The sequence below is a fragment of the Panthera leo genome, chromosome A2 (assembly GCF_018350215.1).
Source record: "Panthera leo isolate Ple1 chromosome A2, P.leo_Ple1_pat1.1, whole genome shotgun sequence".
Classification (NCBI taxonomy): domain Eukaryota; kingdom Metazoa; phylum Chordata; class Mammalia; order Carnivora; family Felidae; genus Panthera; species Panthera leo.
Genome location: NC_056680.1, coordinates 15,281,329 through 15,304,555, shown reverse-complemented (window position 1 = coordinate 15,304,555; position 23,227 = coordinate 15,281,329). Strand labels below are relative to the sequence as shown.

The 23,227-nt window shown below is 52.8% G+C and overlaps 1 protein-coding gene across 2 annotated transcripts in view; it reads right to left on the bottom strand.

Annotated features, from left to right (window-relative positions):
- Positions 1 to 23,227, bottom strand: part of LIMD1 (LIM domain containing 1) — a 65,155-nt gene that overhangs the window by 33,169 nt on the left and 8,759 nt on the right. For both annotated transcript variants that reach the window (XM_042929074.1, XM_042929073.1), the window contains exon 2: positions 376 to 477. In XM_042929074.1, coding sequence (XP_042785008.1) covers positions 376 to 477 — 102 coding nt within the window. The remainder of the gene's footprint in view (positions 1 to 375; positions 478 to 23,227) is intronic.

Below are 23,227 nucleotides of genomic sequence, written 5' to 3'. Positions count from 1 at the left end.
CCCACTGGAGTCACTGACGGACTTTCGATGGGCTGGTCCCACGGTGGGGGAGGTGACGGACAACGGGGCAGATGATGGCGGATCCCAACGCTTTCCCCCCCAACCCTTCTGAGACCTCTGACAGGCGTTACAAACCTGACGTTATCACAGATTGCTTGGAACCCACTCATCGCTTCACCAAGGCCGGCCCCGGGCAATCGTTGGCACGTCTCCTCCCTCCGATGGGCCCTGTGCTGGGGGCTCCCGAGGCCCCCGACCCGCCTTTCTGTGGCACTGTGGAAGGCCTGGGTCAAGTGTCTCGAGGAAGGATGCTCTCCCCTGTCCTCCCTTTCTTGGTCCCCATGGTCCCTGTCCCCCCACGTGCCCCACACTTACTGCAGGCCGCACAGGTGAAGCACGCATCGTGGTAGAGGTTCCCCATGGCCTGGCAGGCCTGGCCGGCCCCGAACACCCCTTTGCTGCATTTCACACAGGCTCCTGCAAAGTAAGAACACGCCAGTGAGTCAGGGCGAGAGACAGAGTAAACCGAGTCATAGAAAAGCCAATGAACAAAGCGAGATGCCTGTCCCTCCCCATGAACGGACCATCACCAAATCCAGTGGATTACTCCCTTGAGATTGCTCTCTCTCTCTCTCTCTCTCTCTCTCCATCAGCTTTTCAACTCCAGGAGCTGGCCTTTCAGAACCCCACTCCCGAGCCCCGTGCCGACCTCCATAATGGCATGCTGATATTCAGAAAAATCTCTGCTTTGCCGATCTACACCCCAGCCCAAAGCTTTCAAAGGCCCCCACTGTTTATCAGATGCATCCGAAAAAACCGCACCATGATCATAACCTGCCAAGCATGCGGGTCGGGCGATTTCAACAAAATCCTTTCCTTCAATTCTCAATGGGAACCAACTAGGGTTGACGATCCTCACTTTTTTTTTTAAGTATATTCATGTATTTTGAGAAAGAGACAGAGAATCCCAAGCAGGCTCTGCTGGCACAGAGCCCGGCGCAGGGCTCGAACTTACGAACTGTGAGATCGTGACCTGAGCTGAAATCATGAGTCAGACACTACTGAGCCACCCAGGTGCCCTGATGAGCCTCACTTTTTGCAGAAGTATCAGGCCACCAGCCCCACGTCTAGCAGGCCGCAAGGCCATGGCCCTTCCCTGCCCCTCACCTCCAAACAAGCTCCCTCTAGGGTCCCAGCTCTCAGCCTTTGCTCACAGGCTCCCCTGCCGGGCACCCTACACCCACCCTTTGTCCCTTCAAGTCCCCAGGCCTCCCTCCCTCTCCCCTCTCCGGCTCTGATGGCAACGTGATGAAACAGAAATCAGTCTCTAACCTTCAGCCTCCCCGCCCACTCGCTTCCCACGAGGCATGAGTTAACCTGGAAACTTCTGGGAGCATCACTTCTCAATTAGGAACACCTACGTGTGTTCCCAGGAGTGGCCGACGGCCGTAAAGGCCACTCTGCAAACCACCAAGGTCACTGGAGTTGGTCCTGCCTCAGCTACAAAGCTGTCTATCGAGCCCGCTCCCGAACTAGAACCCCACAATCCATGCACTATGTGACTAGGGCAGATCATTTGAACTCCCCGCTGTCTGGGGTTTCACCCGTAGGGCGGGATGATGGCAGCCCCTGGAAGGTTTACGGGGAGAGGACACGCCAAGAGTACCTGGTACAGCGCCCTCCACTTGGCAGACGTTCAGTGGCCAGGCACACACGTAACAAGGATGCAGTAACGCTACTGTGTTCAGCAAAAAGTTGCTTCCACGTCAAACGGGCTCTTTAAGAAGTGCCAGTCGTCCCAGGATCGTACTCTGTGAGTAAGCGGGAAGTCTCTCTGTCTAGACCAACCCAGAATCTCTGCGGCTGTAGCCCAGGCTCTGGGCCAGTCCACATAAAGGAGTCGCTGGGGCTTCCTTTCTAAGAACTCCTTCATTGCAGTCAAATGAAAACCATCACAGTTATGTAAATGATGCATGAAATTAAAACAAAAATTCAGGGAGTAAATATGCCAAAATACAAAGAGGGGTTGCTTGGGGCGCCTGGGCGGCTCAGTCGGTTGAGCGTCCGACTTCGCCTCTGGTCATGATCTTACGGTTTGTGAGTTCGAGCCCCGCGTCGGGCTCTGTGCTGACAGCTCGGAGCCTGGAGCCTGCTTCCGACTCTGTCTTCCTCTCTCTCTGCCCCTCCCCCACTTGCACTCGTTCTCTCTCTCTCTCAAGAATAAACACTAAAAAAAGTTTTTTAAAAAAAGAGTGGTTTCTTATAAAATTATCGTTGGTTTTACTTCTTGCATCTTAATTAAAAACAGATCTGGGGCGCCTGGGTGGCTCAGTCAGTTAAGCATCTGACTTGGGCTCAGGTCATGATCTCACGGCTCGTGAGTTCGAGCCCCGCGTCAGGCTCTGTGCTGACAGCTCAGAGCCTGGAGCCTGCTTCGGATTCTGTGTCTCCCTCTCTCTCTGCCCCTCCCCCACTTGCACTCTGTGTCTCTCTCTCTCTCTCTCTCTCTCTCTCTCTCTCTGTCTCAAATATAAACATTAAAAAAAAGTCTTACAAGAGCAAGTGCTCTCTCTAGACTAGAAAAGGTCTAGTGTCAAAGCCGTCTGCATATGTTTAAATATATGGTATAACCTTAAAATTTTGAACACATACACACGCGGAGCTCCCCCAGAGTCCAGCTGGCAACCAGCCTGTGTTCTCGGTCGGCGGGGGCTCAAGCACCCTTTCCTAATGCTGGTGTCGGGCAGTTCTCAGGCTGCAAATGCCCAGCCTTCCGCCTGCAGGATGGAAAGCCCTGTGTTTCAGAGCCCTATCGATTCAAGTTGACGAACTGTGTCAAGCTCAAAGCTAACACGTGGTTTGTGAAAGCACGCACACCAGGTTCACAGAGGGCTCACCAGGCCCAGGGCCCTCAACTCACTTCACCAACACTGCCTTCAAGAAGCAGGCGAGGCCGTTTGTAGGAACAGCCAGGAAAAGCAGCTGTTGGCGGGGATTTGTTCATGGAAAGGTCTGGAGAACACAAGTAGTAGTTACCTACGGTTCTTCTGTTCCACCATTTTATTATGAAATTTTCAATCACGCAGAAAAGCTGAAAGAATCGTGGGGGAAACACCCATACGCCCACCACCCCAATTCTCCGGGTGTGATCATTCTGCTGTCAGTCAGCCCAACAACCCTTCTTATCTTTGATGCATTTCGAAGTAAGGTGCAGAGAGCAGTCTGCCTCAGCCCCAAACACGTCAGCCTGCAAACCATTAAGAAGAGTTCATTATTTGCTGACAGTTGTTTTTGTTTTTTTTTTTTCCAAGAGAAAATTCACAAACGGCGAAATGCACAAACGGAAAGTCTACCGTCCAATGAGTTTTGACAAATGACCTACATCAGGCAAGCCCCGGCCAAGATACAGAATATTTCCAACACCCTCGCAAACTCCCCAGTGCCCTTCCCGTCCATCTTCAGCAAATGTGATCCTGAAGAAGAAACGCTCTCTAAAAAAAAAACCCATCAGATATCAGGCCACGGGATGGTATGAACTATACTACTCGGTGATCCGGCGATCCACTTCCAGACAAGTGTCCCAAGCCCGCTGATCGACCTGACCGGAGCTCGCTGGGACAAGCAACAAAGGCTGGTGCGTCAGGCAGCCGCGAAAGCACAGTCAAAGCAGACCATCCACGGACCGGATGGAAGGGTCAAAGCCCCGGGACTATAACTCTGTTCACAAACACGGAACAAAACCACGGCCGAGGCAGCATCACTTCTTCCCCGTTAACCACGGTGACCTCGTGGCTTAAGCCACCGTAGCGATGCAGAGAGCGGAGGAGGGTGAGACGCAGAGGTGTGGGCAGCCCTTCTACCTGTGCACGGGGCGGACACGGGAAGAGGCCAGCCTCCCATCGAGGACGTGCGCTCATCTTGTTTGGATCTGGGGAATGGGATCAGATGCCCTCTCCCACCCCCGCTCGTAAAGCCAATGGCAGGAGGACAGCGTCATCGAGTGGGCAAGAACAGGTGCACGGGCCACCTGGGGGTTTCCTGCTACTTTATCACGGCGGCTCAGGTCTTTCTCGCTCCCCGTAGCCGGCACAGCAATGCTCTCCTCTGGTTTCCTCTTCGCCCGAGGGCTCTGACCTACTGACTTCTGCTTCCCGGGAACTTTCTCTTACTCCAGCAGCCTGCGTCCTCCGGGCTGCTGACCTCCTTTCCCGCCACTCGGATCATCCAGCACCGACACAAAGCAAGGAAGGAAGGCGTTGATGCTCTAAGCCATCGGTCACAGAGCGAGGAAGAGCCCGTAAGAAGCCACGTAGGTGGGAAAGCATTTCATCCTTGTGCCTGGTGGTAAATGCACAGAAAAGTACTTCACGGGGGCGCCTGGGTGGCTCAGCCGGGTGAGCACCGACGTCGGCTCAGCTCATGATCTCCCGGTTGGTGAGTTGGAGCCCCACATCGGGCTCACTGCTGTCAGCACAGAGCCTGCTTTGGATCCTCTGCCCCCTCCCTCTGTTCCTCTCCCTGCTCGCTCTCTCTCAAAAATAAAGAAAATGTAAAAAGAAAGAGAGGGGGAAAAAAAAGAAAATAAAAAAGTGCTTCATGAGCAGGAAATAGATCTAGTCTTCCTTCGCGAGGGGCAAAAAAGTAAATTTCATATTCTAGGGAATAATGTACCTACCCGACCCTGCGCTGGGAGTTTTCATCCCTTTTTCAAAGCCAAGTTCTAGAAAAGTGCTGTAACTTGCAGAAGAGCACACGGTCTGGGAGATGTGACATGAGCCCACGTTCTACCTCAAAGGTCCCATTATCCCTGCCGCGTTGGAGGCTGTGGGGGTTCCTGCCACACTCAGAAAAAAAGAGGGCTCCTTCCTCACCCTCAACAAACCACATGCTCAGGGATGCGGCCCCAAGCCCAGCCTGGCCCCGGAGCTCCCACTGACCACCCTGGCCCACCACTCATTCTGCCCTATCCCCAAGTGCACAGGCTGTCTTCCCGCCTGGGACCCCAGGCACAGCCCCCCCCACCCCCACCCCCCGCCGCCTCCCTTTGCAATGCAGACCCTCACTTAGCTCTTCCTGCCCTCCTGGAGGGACACTGCCATCGAAGCATTCAGCCCACAGATACTTCTCTGTCACTCACTCAGAACCAGGCTCCCGCTAGATGCCGGCAAGACGACAGTGAGCAAGGTGACAGTCCTCAGGGAGCTGTCACCCAGGGATGCGGGGAACCAGAATCTGCCACCTCTGATAGCTGAGCTGACCAATCCCACCTACGGTCCTGCACTGTGAGTTCACTAAGTGCCCAGGGCTGGGGACAGGCTCTAGCTCACGAAATCAAATATATGAAATATATGTATATATACATATATATCTGATATATATATATATATATATATATATATATCAGATATATATATAAATCAGATATGTGTGTGTATATATATGTTGGTCTCTGTCCCCATTCCTTCTAACATTGGGTCTATGACCCCAGTTCCTGACACAGAGCTCCTAAATCCTTTGGAGTTTCTTGGGCGGCGGGAACGTCTTTTGTTCTAACCAGGCAACTCTCGGTGGGCTCCTGGATGGGGGCTGGTCACTGGAAAGACGGAGCCGTGATAAGAAGCTCGGAACTTTCTGCCCCAGCCCCATCCTTCAGAGAGGAGAGAGGGGCTGGAAAACGAGTTAACGATCCATCCTGCCTACATGAAGCTGCCATAAAAATCCCCAAAGCACGGGGTTCAGAGAGCTTCTGGGCTGACTCCACAGGGCAGGGGCTCCTGGGCTCGGGCCCCTCCCGGACCCCGCCTTATGTATCCCTTCACCCCACTGTTCATCCGTATCCTTTATCATGCACGTTATTATAAAATAAACTGGCAGCCATGCTTCCCTGAGTTCTGTGAGCTGTGCTAGCGAATGATCAAACCTGAGAAGGGGGCCGTGGGGACTCGGATTTATTACCGACAGGTAGATGGTGCCAGAATTGAAAGGAATCTTGCGACGGCCAGCGGGTCGGGGTGGGAAGGGCCCCCAGACCTGATGTCCCAGCGTCACGAGTATGAGTGGCAGCAGGTAGAGGGAAGAAACGCAAGTGAGTTCTTACAAAGCAGGGCTCAGCAAGAAGAAAGGCCACCAGACCCCTCTGCTTTCACGTGGCCCCTCAGCTATAGGATTTTAGAGAAATGTCCAACAACAACAACAACAACAACAAAAGAAAATGTCATCACGTGTCACTATCATCATCGGAGTACGTAAACCAGGAAGAAAGGGAGGGAAAGAAGGAACCAAATGTTTAGAAGAGAGGAAGGGATATGTATTTCTCCCCCTGCAGTTAGACTTTACTGCCTGAAACCCGTTCCCCAAACCATGGCCGGAGGGACCTCTTTGAAAACAGCTTTCAGGAGGTGGCGGTTACATATAATAAATGTCACACATCTAAAGTGTACAAGTTGATAAGATTTAAAAAAAAAATTTTTAATGTTTATTTTTGAGAGACAGAGAGAGACTGAGTGCGAGTGGGGGGTGGGGAGGGGGCAGAGAGAGAGGGAGACACAGAATCCGAAACGGGCTCCAGGCTCCGAGCTGTCAGCACAGAGCCCGACGCGGGGCTCGAACTCACGGACCGTGAGATCATGACCTGAGCCGAAGTCGGCCGCTTAACCGACTGAGCCACCCAGGCGCCCCTCAGTTTGTGTTTTCTAGAGGTTCTACAAGTGGACTCTAGAATATGTACTCTCTTCTTATCCAGTTTCCTTCACTCGGCATAATTATTTTGAGATTCACCCGTGTCGTCACACGAAGAGTTCATTCTTCCTCGGCGCTGAGTAGTATCCCTTTGCCTGGATATACCACGGCCTGTTTATCCGCTCCCCTGATGACAGAGGTCTGTGGCGTCTCCAGTTGGGGGCTGTTACCAAAAAAGCTGCTTGTATACAAGTGTCTGTATAGAAATGTATTTCCTTTTTTTCTCGGGTAAAGAAAGACCTAGGAGTGGAACGGCTGGGTCTTACGATAAGCGTATGTTTAACCTCTTAAGAAGACGCCGGACTGTTTTTCCAGAGAAATTCTAACATCTTACAGCCCCACCAGCAGCTTGTTAAGAGTTCTAATTTCTCTGCATCCTTGCCAACACTTGGAATGACAGTCTTTTTCATGTCATCCATTCGAAGAGGTCCATAGTGCTGTCTCCTTGTGGTTTCATTTTCTTTTTCCTACTGACTACCGGTGTCGTACCTGAGCACCCCTGTGTGTGTTGATTGACCATCCTGCACCTTCTCTGGTGAAGGCTCTGTCCCAATCTTTGGCCCATTTTTCTTCTTTTTGTTGAGCTGTGAGGATTCCCTTTATAGTGGGGCTATGAGCCCTTTATCAGACACACGCCTGGTAAAGATTTTGCTCGAGTCCTATGAACTGTCGCTGCCTTTGTCTCCTCAGACTGTCAGCTGCATTTCAACACACGGAGTTCACCGGGCTCTGCCTCAACTTCTCCCTCCCTGTGTGCAGTGTGGACGCTCTCTCAAGCCAGCACGCTGCAACAACCAGAGGGCTCGCCTCATTTCCTTCCCGTCTCTCAAGAATCACCACCCTGGGGACACCCGGGGGGCTCAGTCGGTTAAACGTCTGACTCTTGGTTTCATCTCAGGTCATGGTCTCACAGTTCGTGGGTTCAAGCCCCGAGTCAGCTCTGTGCTGGCAGTATGGAGCCTGCTTCGGATTCTGTGTCTCTCTCTCTCTCCTCTCTCTCTGCCCCTCCCCCGCTCATGCTTGCCCTCTCAAAATAAATAAACCTAAAACAAATCTTAAAAAAAAAAAACCAATAGATCGGGGTGATTTTTTTTTTTTTAACATGACATTTATCAGTTTGGCTTATTTGCTTCTGGCACTTTTGTTAATAGAATTTATTTGTGAGACCAGTTTTAGGTTCACATTAAAATTGAGCAGGAGGGGGCGCGCCTGGGAGGCTCAGTTGGTTAAGCGTCCGACTTCGGCTCAGGTCATGATCTCCCGATTCGTGGGTTCGAACCCTGCATTGGGCTCTGTGCTGACAGCTCAGGGCCTGGAGCCTGCTTTGGATTCTGTGTCTCCCTCTCTGCCCCTCCCCTGCTCACGCTCTGTCTGTCTCTCTCTCTCAAACATAAGTAAACATTAAAACTTTTTTTTTTTTTAATAAAAATAAAATTGAGCAGAAGGTACAGAGAGTCTCCGTATTTTCCTGCCCCCCTCACATGCTCGGCCTCCCCCACTATCACCATCCCCCCACCACAGCGCTACATTGGTTCCAACTGATGGACCTACGCTGACACATCATCACCCAAAGTCCGTAGTTTACAGGAGGTGTTGACCATCCAGTGGGTTTGGACGAAAGGCGAATGACACGTAACCACCATTACAGCATCATACAGGAGAGTCTCACTGCCCTAAACATCTTCTGTGTTCCACCTAGTGCTCCCTCCCTCCCCCAACCCCTGGCAGCCACCGACCTTCTCACTGCCCCCATAGTTTTACTTTTCCAGAACGTCATGGGAGTGGAATCGTACAGTATGTGGCCTTTTCAGATCGGTATCTCTTGCTCGGTAATACGCATTTACGGTTCCTCCATGTTTTCCCACGGTTTGATAGCTCATTTCTGTTCAGCGCCGAGTAAGATTCCATTGTCTGGATGGACCACGGTTCCGTGGACCTCCATCCTTCCAAGGGCCAAGGACGGACCTTCCGTTCACCCCCTGAAGGACATCTGGGTCGCCTTCAAGCTTGGCCAATTACGAATACAGCTGCTATTAATATTCACGTAGCGGATGCTGGCGTGGACGTAAGTTGCAGTTCATTTGGAGAAATACCACGGAGCAAGACTGTTGGGTTGTATGGTAAGAGTATGTTTAGTTGGTTTAAAAAAAAAAAAAAACAAAAACAACCATCCAACTGTCTTCCAAAGTGGCTGTATGGGATTCTTTTAAAGATCATAATATTCCCACAGGAAAGGGCAAGGACTAGGGACAGTTTCCTGTTTTAAATGATGTACAACGGGAGGCAAAGAGCCACCGAGGATTATTCAAGCACTTCATCCGCCCGTCTGCTGCGGCCTGTGGCCCAGGTAGGGCTTACCTATTGGAAAATAAGCCTGCTGAGGGCAGAGGCCTGGCTTTCTACTTTAGCACCCTCACAAACACAAGGACAGCAGAGTGCCCCATACACGGCAGGTGCCAGATAAACGCTGAATGCATTCAAAAGGCAGAGGCAGGGGAGGGGAGGGGAGGGGAGGGGAGGGTGAGCCAGGTTCAGGAAAAGGTAAGAGAAGGCGCAGAGACAGGAAAGCCAGAGACACGCGCACAACTGTGGGATGATTAATGGGCCGGCAACGAGCCAGCAGGGCCCGGAGGCGGGGACAGGACGCAGGGAAACTCCCGGAGGGCCCCTGGGACATGGGAAGTGGCAGGAAGCGAAGCTCTGACCCAGGAGGTGTGTGTGGTGTTGGAGAAGGAGGATACTCTGCACACCGAAGGTAGGAGGCAGGATTCACAAGGGGCTGCAAGGGGCCAAGGTTTCCTCCATGGAGGCTCCAAGACGGTCACGGACCTATGTGGCTCAGACATCCTGGGCCACTCCCCCGCCAGAACCTCCTGGAAGACAGGGCCCCTACCTCGACACAGGATCTGCCCCTCCCAGGCTAGCCCGGCTGTCATCCGGGAGGCCATAGTGGGCGGGCCAGGGCCTTGGGCGGTTGTCCAGAGCTTTCTCTTTTTTTTTTTTTTTTAATTTTTTAAGTTTATTTATTTATTTTGGAGGGGGGGGAGGGCCAGAGAGAGAAGGGGAAAGAGAGAATCCCCAGCAGGCTCCGTGCTGCCAGCACAGAGCCCGACGTGGGGCTTGAACTCACGAACCATGAGATGGTGACCTGAGCCGAAACCGAGAATCAGATGCTTAACCGACTGAGCCCTCGTCCAGAGCTTTCTCTCCGGTCTTCCAGGTGATTAGCGGAAAAACCGGGCACCAGCGACATCCACTGCTAACGCTATGATGGATCGTAATGTCCTTAAGAAGCCAAAGCAATAAAACAGGCCTTCCTAAGAGCTTTCCAACTCTCCAGAAGGAAACAAACAAGTTTTACTACTACAGCAATTTGACATTTTATTATTACCATTACCACCACTGCCGTTGTTTTGGCTGCAGGTTACCGTCACTGGAGAAACACAATTCAGGCTGGCCTCTCTGTGTGCACAGCAGTGGTTCTCAAAATGCTTAAAGCAGGAGAAACTTTTCTCAAAAAAAAGAAACAAACAAAAAACAAAAAAAAAACCACGGTGGACACTCAACTACATATAACAGACACTAGGAAAACCACTCTGGTCTGGGTGGGACAGAGCCTACTCCCCCTCTGCCTCCTGGAACGTTCCAGCCCCTGTCCACAAGTTCCAGGAAGGCTATTTGAGAACCAATTACACAGGATAACTGACCGAATACAGACACCACCCAGCCTGGGCAGTGCTCCACGCGAAGTGGGTTATTCCAAACTGGTATTGACTGATCTCTCGCGCACCCACAGCCAAGAGACAAACCAGGTTGAGGGCCACGGCGCCTTCCCCACTCCTTGCAGAGGCTGGATTTACAAACAAGGAGGCCAGCAAAGCAGCCTTAGCGCGAGGTTTGGCAACAGGATTCCTGCCTCCTTCCTACGGACAGCCAGACAGAGGACCCCGCAGCCTGCCCTTACCTGAACGCACAGCCAACCCGGGTGATGACCAGGTTGGCACCTTTTGTTGTTATGATAAGGTTTGAAATAAGAAGGCTCCATCGGGCTAGTCCATGGGGAAGGCAACCCCAGCTCACACCTGGGCCTCGTCCCATCCCGGTGAGTACCCCTCTCTCAGTTAGGAAGGGACGCGTCTGGGAGCCGCCCGACCCCGCTGTGGCCATCACAGGACATCCTCTCTACTCCACCCGGATGCTGCGTGTCATGTGGGATCGCACAGCCACGAAACCACCTACTGTGCTGGAAAGGGATCCAGGCAAGGGTCAGGGCATCCGATCAAAGCTTGGGGGTTGGCAGGGAGGGGGCAGGTCTCCCTGGGGGCACATCTGAACAAGTTACTCTGGACACAAGTCGAGCAAGGTCTTGTCTTCAGCCGAAGGTTGCAGCCTGTGGACCTGGGTGGCTCTGGGAGTCAACAGGTTCTGGAAGAGGGGCCGAGCTTTTGGGGCAGAGCTGGACCAATGACCCCGGCAACAGTCTCCCTCCTGGCCCCACGTAAGCTCACAAAAACCCCCAGAGGCAGTGGGTGCTGGGTCCTCTGGCCCGTGCAGACGGTCACTTCTCTAGTCTGGCTATGCCACTCAGTGCAGATGCCCACCATGACCTCTGAGACTCTGGTGCCAGTCTGGGGGCGTGGCCAAAGCACCTCAGATGAGTCTAAGGGAACAGCCAAGGTCAAGAGCCATGGATGCAGGTAACACAACCAACTGCATTCCACCAGGCTCCCGGGCCTCCTCTGCCTCTGCCTTCTCTCCCATGCACCCCAAAGCGCCAGGGTCAGGCGGAGGGAACCCCCCCCCCAAGCCACAAAGGAAGTATTTAAGGCCACTCTGGGCTACGGGGTCATTGCGCCAGTCCGCTTTCTTCACTCCGAAAGCTGCTCAAAACCAGCGATGGCTTCGCTGCATCGCAGTGGGGAAGGAAGTTTCCATCAGTTTCCCAATCACTGCAGACTAGAGCGAGCCTTGCCAGACTGCCTGCAGGTTCGCACCTGCCCCAGGGCACCCCCGCTCTCTGGCCTCCAACCTTCCCTGCCCTCCGCTCCCCAGGGGTACACAGGGTTCAAGGCACACCCCCCAGCAACCTTTCCCAAATCTGATCTGACGCGTAACGGCCACTCAGCACAGGAAACCGTGTTCTACCTTGTCAGGAGCCACGCGCACTGGGCCACCGGCAAAGAGGAAAAGCAATGAGAACAACGGCGTCGCCCAGCATGCCGAGAAAAGGGCATTTCTGTTCGCTGCTGGGGCAAGCCTGCATGTGGACAACACCTTCCGGAGGGCAGGGCGGCACGACGTACCCAAAGCCTTAAAAAACCTTCACACCACTCGACCCAGCAATTTAAGACGATTTTTCCCAAGCAAAAAAAAAAAAAAAATGAGACATGCGGCCAAAGATGGGCGTGCACAGGCGCGGTGAGTAGCTTAGCAGCTGCCTGCCATGGGGGGAGTGGGAGCAGGGAGACACCTGCTAATGGTGGGGTCTTGCTTTTGGGGGCGATAAAGGTGTTCTAAAATCAGATACTGGGGACGGCCGCACAACTCTGACCATCCTAAAAACCGCTAAGTTGTCGACTTTCAAAGGGTGGGTTATGGGATGTGAATTACATCTCCACCAAGCTGTTAGGAAAGAAACAAGCAAGCTCACGAAAATATTATTAAGACGCTGAAGTGTGCCAACCAGAAAAGAATATAAAACCCCAAATGTAGAGGTAAAGCTAAAGAAACGCTGGGCAACTTTTACGTTTTCTAGAAGTTTTAACTATTCGAGAGCAGCACCGTCCAATAGGGCCTTTTCTGCGGTGATGAGAATGTTCTATCCGCACTGTCCACGTATGTCAGCTCTGGCAGTTACTGAGCAATGTGGCTAGGACACATAAGTAACTGAATCTCTAATTTCATTTCATTTTAATTAATTTACATTTAATCTTGATTAACTTAAATTTAATTTTAAATAGCCCCATGTAGCGGACAACACAGTTCTGCCCAATTAATCTTAAGACCTGAAAAATGTTCGTCATACGATGTTAAATGAAACAAAGGGAGAGGAGACCACCACCCAGTACGTAGTAGGTTGCTTTCTATTCTTTTTCTTTAATATATTTACACATGCAGATACGCTATGAAGAGCGGTTATGAGTGGTTTTTATTTTATTTAATTTTTTTTAAACGTTTTATTTTTAGAGACAGAGAGAGACACAGCATGAGCAGGGAAGGGGCAGAGAGAGAGGGACACACAGAATCCGAAGCAGGCTCCAGGCTCTGAGCTGTCAGCACAGAGCCCGACGCGGGGCTCGAACTCCCGAACCGTGAGATCATGACCTGAGCCTAAATCAGGAGTCGGATGCTTAACCGACTGAGCCACCACGCACCCCTTTTTCCTAAGCTCTTATGCATTTTTTAAAACATTCTACAAGGAAGATATATTACCTTCATATTCAGAAATAGTGGTGGGATTTTTTTTTTAAGACTTAAAGAATGTTTTAAATTTAATGTGTGTTCACCACATCATATTCCTGCTCAAAAATGCTCAGTCTCTGACACCTACGGGAAGAGTTCAAAGTCCTCAGAGCACCCTGTGGCCTCACAGCCAGCCTATGCGTGGAGTTGCCGACCCCACACCCACCCTGCCACCCCCAAGACTGTTCACCTTCCAGGGTCTTCTCATGTGATTTCAGACTTACAAAAAAAAATTTTTTAAGTACTGCAAAAGCTTCTTATATACCCTTTATCCAGATTTCCCAAATGTTAGTATTTATATGATTCCAATCACCAAAATTCAGAAAATGAACACTGATAAAACCCATACCTGCATATACATGTATGTATGTATATACACATATATGGATAGGCGTATATGTATTAATCTACAGACCTTATTCAAATCTTACAAATTTTACCAACTGTCCCACTAACGTCCTTTTATCTGGACCAGGATCCCATCCCACACCCCAACCACAGACGATAGAGCAAGGCTGAGTGCAGGATGCACACTGGGTTCAGAAGGGATACTGAGGCACAGAGAGGCTTTGACGTAAGTTCACTCCAGAGCAGTGAGACACCCCCACCTCAGACAACAGCCCAATGCCACAAGTGGAACGAGAAAGAAAAGCCTTTTGTTTTTTGTTTTTTTTAAGGAAAAATAAAATCCTAAACTTTTTTCATTATAATACGAGGCTGGGGGCACCTGGGTGGCTCAGTCGATTGAGTGTCCGACTTCGGCTCAGGTCATGATCTCACGGTTGTGAGTTCGAGCCCCGCGTCGGGCTCTGTGCTGACAGCTCAGAGCCCAGAGCCTGCTTTGGATTCTGTGTCTCCCTCTCTCTCTGCCCCTCCCCCACTCACCCTGTCTCTCTCAAAAATAAATAAACATTAAAAAAATTTTAAATAAATAAATAAGCAAACACTTTAAAAAAAAAGATTTTAGATGAACACAAGGCTGATTTAGAGATGCTTTAAATATGCATTCACCAAAGAAGGAAAAAGGGTGTCACAGAGAAGGAAAGGAACACGAAGGTGGTGGAAACTTCAAGCTGGGAGGGATGTCGGTGCTCTCCAATTTCCAGAGCCCTGGCTCCTTCTCTTCCGCCCGCTGCCCCAGGGAGTCAGGAGCAGGAGACCGCGGGCTGGGGAGGGTCTCCCCCTCCCGTGCCAGCTGGGAGGTACCACCAGCCACACTTTGCCCCTGGGACAAACACAGAGTCTGGAAGCACGCTTCTCTCGATTCTGCGGCTAACCCCGTGCACGGCCTTGGAGGAGTGACCTCCTTGCTCTGTCCCCATCTTCGAATCAGGAAACAATACTGGGCGCTCTGCGGGGCCGCCGGAAACGTGAGATGGTGCTGGTAAAGCACCGGGCACAGCCCTCCTTCCGTAACCGGCCCCACGCCTTGCGTGGGAACAACGTCGGGGGACTGGGTCCGAGCCCCCGCCACAAACCAGGGGCCTTCGCACCTGTCTGCTGCTTGACCGAGAGGCTAAGACGGGGCACATCGTCAATTCCCCTTTCTGATCAAAGACACAAGCGTTGCTTCTGAAGACTATGGCGTTTAGAATCTGTAGAGTAGGCCAGCCATCTGCAGTACAGACACAGACGTGATTTTGCTGAGTGAGGAACGGGAAGAAGGGCATGAGGATTCTTTCTGGGCTCAGGAGTGACAGGACCTGGTTTTGTTTTCACGGGATCGTCCCAGCTGCTGACGGGATCGGATCCTAAATTAGACTGCTTGCTGGCCAGATGGCAGAAAATTCTTTTTTTTTTTTTCTTTTAGGTTTTTTATTTATTTTGAGAAAAAGAGAGGGGGAGAGCGAGAGCAAGCAGGGGAGAAGCAGAGAAAGAGGGGGCGAGAGGACCCCAAGCAGGCTCCACGCTGTCAGCACAGAGCACGATGTGAGGCTCGAACTCGTGAACCGTGAGCTCATGACCTGAGCCGAAACCAAGAATCGGACGCGTAACCGACGGAGCCACTCAGGTGCCCCCAGAAGGAAAGACTCTCTAACCACCGGAAGCGATCTCCCACTCTGGCTGCCCCTGAGAGAGAGCCCCCTCCCACTGCTGGTTCCCCAGAGGAACGAAGAGGGGTTGTTCGGAGGGTCCGGAGAAGAGCTTCCCGAGGCCCAGGGGGAGGAGGGGCCCCCAGCTCTCCATTCTGATCCTATGATCACCTGCAAAAAATTAAACTCTGGCCGGCCTTCAAAAAAATCAAGCCACCAGGGTGACACAAAGTCTCCCAGCAAGAACCAGAAACCGAATGGAAGGGGCATCTCCAACAAGCAACTCAAGAGGAAAAGGCTTCATTCGCTGGCTTCTGGGTTCTAGCTGTGTGTCCTCCCCTGGGGCCCTTCACCAGTATAATTCTTACCAGGGACTCACTGCTCCAACAAAGTTCACTCTCGTTCCCTCAGATGCCTAAAAATTAAATAGCTGTGTGTCAGAACAAAAGTCTCTCTTAACAGTGATTATCCCCAAGTGGAACGATCAGTCCCTTGTACATCATTTTTGTCGGCACAGAGTTTCTGACTTTCCCACGGTTAGTTGCACGTGAGTTTTTGGAAATGGCAAAACCATGCAAGTGTTCCGCGTTAGTGAAAGCTGGTGGGAAAAAAAAAAAAAATCAAACCCTTCTGAGACCATAGTAACTACCAAAAAAGGGTTGAAAATCGGCTGTGAAGACAGTTATTTTAACAGAAGGAATTAGAAGGGTGTCAGCCAAGTGTCCTCCTCACGGAGGAGCCAGTTTAGAAAGTAGCCAGCGGAGCAGAGCCTGGAAACCCTGGAAACAGCGCATCAAGAAGGAAAGGGGGCGGGGGCTCTCACATACTGTTTGGGGGAAGGCTAAATGGCCCAGTCCCTTCAGAAAACTTTTTGGCAGCTGCTGAAAAAGTTAAACACACTCCTACTCCATGAGCCAGCAACTCCCCTCCTAGGTATTTACCCAGCAGAAGTGAAAGCGTATCTCGACACAAATGACCATAGCCGACTTCTCCTTCAGCCCCAGAAGGAAAGAAGACAAACATTCCTCAATAGGGAAATGGAAAAACAAAGGGTGGTGTACTCACCGAATGGAATGCTACTTGGTTAAAAAACAAAAAGAAAAAAGAAAAAAAGACAAACACCTGACACACAGGAGCAACAGAGATGAATTTCACAGACGTTCTCTGCGTGAACGGTGCCAGACGAAAGAGGACTACAGTCGAGGCTCGATATTCGAGGTATAATGTTCCGTGAAGTCACCGCAAATGCCGAATTATCGAATAGTGAACATCGCCCCCCCTGGAGGAAATACAGGGTTAGGTTCCCGCCAGCCTCTGGTCAGAACACTGGCATCAACCAGTCAGTACATAACCTTGCTTTTTCTGTGTTTCTATTTAAAGACACCTTATTTAAAATTGTTTAATGTTTATTTTTGAGAGAGAGTGAGAGAGAGGAAGAGAAGGAGAGAGACAATGCACGAACAAGCAGGGGAGGGACACAGAGAGAGGGAGACACAGAATCCGAAGCAGGCTCCAGGCTCTGAGCTGTCAGCACAGAGCCCGATGAGGGGCTCGAACCCACAAACTATGAGATCATGACCTGAGCCAAAGTCGGACACTCAACTGACTGAGCCACCCAGGCGCCCCTAAAGATGACTTATTTAACATATATTGTTGACCTCATTAACACTGAACTCAAGGCCAACAGCATCAGGACATGTGCCTGAACGAAACTTATCAAACACAGGTATTTTCTCTGTTAAAGCACATCACAGCCTTCTCGAGTTTACCAATACCACCCAGCACTTCAGCACTGTCCCTGAGGAACATTTTATACAGAAAAATCACCAAGAGCACAAAAACGCAAAAACCATGGCACTTAAACGACCACAAAAAAGACACTTGTTTACAGTGAGAGCTAAAACAAGCAGGCAGAGCAACGCCCCGCTCACCCTCAGCGGGGAATGTGTGTGGGGGGCCACTCACATTTTTCACCCCTCCACACATGTCCCCAAATGACCGCCAAAGCGCTACGAGTCGATTCTGGGGTGACAAATAAATCTTAGCAATTAGGCAAACTCGCAAATACAGAATCCGTGAATAGTGAGGATATCGGCTGAATACGAACACCGCACGAATCCATTTATGCTGTGTTTTAGGGCAGGCGAAACTAATAAACGATGAAAAAAATCAGAAAAGTGCTCGGCTGGGGGTGGGCACGGACTGGAAGAGGCAGGAGGGAACTTCCTGGGGCCGGAACTCTACTATACCTTGACAGGAGGGCGGGCTACCCGGGTGCCAGCATCTGTTACAACTCACCCAACGACACATTCCAGGCTGTGCTTACGTGTAACTTTTTAAAATCACAGCCACACGGGGCGCATGGGTGGCTCAGCCGGTTAAGCGTCCGGCTCTTGGTTTCCGCTCAGGTCATGACCTCACGGTTCTTGAGTTTGAGCCCCACGTTGGGCTCCACACCGACAGTGCGGAGCCTGCTTGGGATCCTCTCCCTCTGCCCCTCCCCAACTCAGGCGCACGCTCTCTCTCTCTCAAAAATAAGTAAGTGGACTTTAAAATATAAAATTAAAATAAAATAAAATAAAATAAAATAAAATAAAATAAATAAAATAAAATAAAATAAAATAAAATAAAATAAAATAAAAACACAGCCACAAATTCCTCGATGCTCCTTCCATCCAGAGGTGGGGAGTCTGCCACCCCTCCCCCATTCAGGCACAGGTGACTGCTTTCACCAACGGTGTGCAGCAGAAGTGACACAAAGCCACTACCAGGGCTGGGTCAGAAAAGGCCACGCGGCAGAAAGGCCCCGGGCCTGCCCTCCGATACCCAGTGCGGAGACTGAAACCCCACAAACAAAGCACACAGCTGGGCTGAGGCCCCGCTGGCTTACTCAGCATCGGATCCCTTCTTCCTGCTGCCCTCCCCCTTCCCTTCCTTTGCTCTCTGGCTCTAAACTAGGGCAGGGCTGCCTCGCCCCACACCCACACAGCCACTGACACCGAGGGGTGGCAGCCAGGGGCCACAGGCCGAGGAGGGAGGGCTGGCTCTAACACTGCACTGACCTCCGAGGCCAGCCACCAAAGGGCCTCTGTCTGAGCCCCACCGCCAGAGAGGAAGGCATTGGCCACGCCGGAACGGGCCGCAGACAATGGGGCCTTTGGAGGCTCCTTGGGAAAGCCACCCATCTTGGCTCCCCTCCCTACACCCAGGCGAGGCCTCCGCAGCCCAGCCAGAGGCGCGGGGTGCGGGCCCCTGTTGGCCGGGGCCCAGAGGAGCCCAGTCCCGGGGGGCCTTCTGCCACCTCTCTTACTAGAAACACCATCTTTCCTTTCTTGAAGGACAGCGAGGGGACGTGCAGTCCCCCTGGATGTCCCTCCTGTCCTCGCGAAACTGAGTGTGTTTTTAAGGTCCTGGAACGTTGGCTCAGCTACGAGGACCACCTGCTCAGATCGCAGAGTACCTTCTTCCTCCATCAGAACAGACGCTTCAAGGGGCTGTGAGGGCCGTCTCGTCGCCTCCTGCAGCGGGCACACAGCCTCAGTGCGCTCGTGTCGGGGCGGTGGCGACCGGACAGACTACATCTTAAGCACCTGTGGGCTTGGGGCGCCTGGGTGGTTCAGTGGGTTGAGCATCTGACTTTGGCTCGGGTCACGATCTCGCGGTTCGTGAGTCGGAGCCCCTCATCAGGCTCTCTCCTGTCAGTGCAGAGCTTGCTTGGGATCCTCTGTCCCCCCTCTCCCTCTGCCTGTCCCCGCTTGCACTCTCAAATATAAATAAACAAACAAACAAAGTAACAAACACTAAACGCAGAACTAACGTAAAAATATTGATGAGCTGTTTGACATTTTTTTCGCCGTATCAAGTCTGGCCCAGAGGAGATATCACCCTTAGAGCACATCTCACGGGGACCGGCACACTCTGAAGTCCTTCCCAGCTGCTGGACAGTGCAGATCTACGTTAATTAATTTAGTCTTCCCACCAGCCATGCCCGCGTTTTCTTGACGGGGAAACTGAGGCACAAAGGCCTTCGAAGAGTCGGCCCGGGGCCGATCGACAGCCCACAAGCAGTTCCGCAAATTCTGACTTCAGGACAAGATGAACGCCCTCTCAGATAAGAACACACACATCTGCCTGCCGGCACCTCCCCCTGCTCCTGTCCAAACTTCCCCGGGACTCTGGGCCCCGCAGTTCTGCCACCCGGACCACGGCATCCCAGCCTCTTCCGGCCGCTCCGGTCCTGGGCTACCCGGAGCATCTTCCACCCGGGCGGCACCTCGTCCGGGTGCCTCCGGGTCAGGGTGAGGTGTGCCTGCCTCCCACGCACGCCCCGGCATGTGCACGTGGGGTGTGGAGGGGCCCCGGGGTGTGCACGCACCACAGCAGGAACGTCCCCACTCAAAGGGCCGGCACTCGGGAGGGAGTCGGGGACTCTCCTCATCCCTCTGCTGGCCACGGTGTTCATTCATTGATTCAGCGAGTCTTTGCCGCATGCCTGCCGGGTGCCAGCCACTGCCCTGGGCCCTGGCACACAAGGGGGAACAGAACGGACGCCTCCCCCCCCCCACCCCCGTCCCCGCTCATGGAGCCCACATCCCAGCAAGTGGAGCTAAGCAACAGGTCTGGGCACAAAGGAAGCCCCCCAAATCCTAATTCCGCCTCCTGTATACAGTAGGTGTTCCCTAATGACCGTGGAGGGAGTATGTCATCTGGGCCTGGAACTGGATGTGGTGACGGACAGAGGTGGGGGAGGGGCAGCCGAGAGCCCCGGGGACCCAGCAGGAGAGCCAGTGACCCGGTCGCTGGGGTGTCACGCCCACAAGCCTAGCCTCAGGACTCCAGAGCTCCACCCGGCCAAGCTAAGGTACGAGCGGTCCAGAGACTCACCCTGGTTTGGTGCTCTCTGGCTGAAATTCCCTTCTCCTCAAAACGTGGCCAAGTGTCAAGTCCACCCCAAGGTCCAGAGCGTCTCCCAAGTTTAGAAGACACCGGGGGTTCAGCACCTCCAAGGTTCAGCCGCGTGGCGCACCCAAGTCCCGGCCCGAGCAGCTCAGCCTTCCGCTCTGATCGGCTGTCAGAAGGTCACAACCGCCGCCGGGCACAAGGGGACAGAGGAATGGCATTGTGGCCTCCACGGTTTCCCAGTCCACTGCTGCTGAGCCAACGGTGGATTTGTGACTGAAACATCTTAACGTCTCTAAGTTTTTATTTATTTTTGAGAGAGAGAGAAAGATCAACACAGAAAACATGCGAGCGAGTGGGTTAGGGGCAGACAGAGGGGGAGACACAGAATCCGAAGCAGGCTCCAGGCTCCGAGCTGTCAGCACAGAGCCCGACGCGGGGCTCGCACCCAAGACCTCGAGATCATGACCTGAGCCGAAGTCGGACGCTTCACCGGCTGAGCCACCCAGGCGCCCCTGAGACGTCTTAACTTTTTATTCTTCTACACACCAGGCCCTGTGTTTTGTACTTCGAATCTTATCATTAATTTGGTGTTGGATTTTACTTCCTCATTTTCCTTATTATTCTCAAGTGCCACTTTATAGGAGCTTAAGGGTTTTTCCCCCAAGAACGTGGTTTTGATCTCACGAGTGAAGTCAGTTAAGAGCATTATTAGTGGGAGAAGGGCATTTCAGGGTCCCCCTGGTTGGGGACAGTGACCTGGAGGAGGGACCCGGCAGGGCCAACTCGAAGAAGTGCCTGCCGTCACCAACCACTCGCCTGCTGCCCAGGGAGTGTGTGCTCACACACACGTTTTTTTCACGCGCTCTCCATCCCGGGCTTCTCTGCCAAGAGCCCTGAACCCGTCAGCTCGCGGCACGGGGAGGGGAACAGAATGATAAAGAGCACAGGACATCCAGTCCCCATGAGGTGAGGAAACCGAGGGCAAAAAACGAGAAGCCAGATGCCCAAACTGGCACCGTCGGTGAGTGGCACAGGCAGGCCGGCCGCCAGCACGTTGACGGTGATGGGGACTCTGTCAGCAGACGCCCTGGAGTCCACCGTGGCCAGCGGTCAGCGGGGCTGCCCCCCGAGCCCATCTTTCCAAATTCGCCACCTCCCTGCCTCATCAGGAAGCGACGCAAGGCACAGAGGGGGGAGAGAGAACGGGCCGGGCGATGTTTCAGCAGACGCGAGAGCTCCACCCGGATGCCCTGGGCGAGCCCTGACCATCGTGTGAGCAAACACGGCCACAACTTGGTCCCACCCTGCCGGAAGGGGGGCTCCGGAGCACGTGGAGGCTGCTATTATGGTCAGAGGGACTTTGGTCAGCAGAAGGCAAGCAAGGGTGGTACCATGTGCATGCCGAAATGACCGTCACGTGCTGTCCGGGCCAAAGCCCGCTGGGATGTGTGTGCGCCCCCAGACTCAGGGCCTGCATTACTAGCGGGCTGCCTCAGCCACCCGTCCTCAAATTACCTGGGTCTTTACATTCCCCAGGGTTGGCTGAAGGGCAGACGCACCCTGAACTCGAGGCCCCTCCTCTCCAGTGACAGCGGCAGGGCAGGCTTCCAGAACCTTTTATATGCTGCGGATACGTGCGTGGGGGAGAAAAGATGAAAGTCCCTGATATGCTCCCAACAGACTTCCAGTAACCGGGAGTAACCAGTCCTCGCTCTCCTGGGACGCGCAGCGTTGAGTCACAGACCCAGAAAGATGAGGAGGGAACTTGGCCAAGTCTAAACTCATGGCTCTCAAAACTTAAAAATAGCCCGGCTGTGGACCCTAAAGTATTCCCTTTGAAACACTCGAGCAGAAAGTCTCCAGCCTTCCAACGTGACCCTGACATTCCGTGTCCAGCTGGTTTCCCTGGGAGGGGACAAGTGAAAAACAAAACCTGAAGCAGATATAAATATTTGCTGGCAAGTACTGCCCCTGCCATTGATGCGCCTTGGGAATTTTGGAGGCCTGCTCTGTTTTCGGGAAAGGTTTCTGTTCAGTTTGCCCGATGGGCCCGAAGCATCATTTCGTCCAACGTTTGCTTCTAAGCATCTCCGCACACAGTCTGGGGTTGACACTGATCCTTCTTTATTTATTATTTTTTTGAGGTGGGGTGCAAGTGAGCAAGGGGCAAAGAGAGAATCCCAGGAGAGGCAGAGGGAGAGATAAAGAGGCACAGAGAGAGAGACAGAGAGAGAGGGAAGCATGGCTCACCCAACGTGGGGCTCGAGCTCACCTGAAGCAGGTGAACCAGCCCTCCGTCAGCCACGCTCCTCAACAAATGTATTCAGCAGGGTACCTGACCTCAGTTTGCCCACCTATAAAATGGGGCTAGTGAAATACAGTTATCGGAAGGGTCGAACAAGCTGACGCACGTAAGATGACAGAAAAGTGCCTGGCACAGGGCAATACGCTTTAGCAAAACCATCTCAGGGCCGTAACCCCAGCTACAAATCCCTTCCCTGCTCCCTTCACACCGCAGCGGAAGGCCCTCCACTCCTCCAGCCGACGGCCACCGGGCACCCACTTTGTGGGGCCCTGACAGTGCCGGGCCCTGAGGCCACTCTCCAGTGTCCGATGACCCAGCACCACCAAGGACATCACAGGAGTCCAGGGAGGAAGCCTGGGCCACGCCAGCAAAAACAAGGTCAGCGAACCCCGCAGCCAGTGCTACTTACTGTCCCCCTAAGTTGAGGACCCCGAATTTAATTAGAGTGAGAGCCTCAAAAGGCCTCAGGGTGGGCGACCGGCGTGACACCAGTGGCTCGCCCTCCTAGAGACCTTTCCTTCCCAATCTCACTCTCCCCAGACGCACTCGGCGGAGCAAAGGGACCTCCAGCCGAGCGAAGGCTTCTGCCTCCGGCCCAGGAGCCAAGAATGACAGCACGTGACGCGCCCCGAATCGCAGCGGGCTCTAGCCACGACCGTGCACCGGAACCTCTGCAGAAAATTGTAACGCCGATTATTCCAGGGGTGGCCGGCATGGCAGGGATTTACGGCTCCCGTTTCCACTGGATGTATTTTCCAGATCCCCTAAAATGAAAACGATTACCATT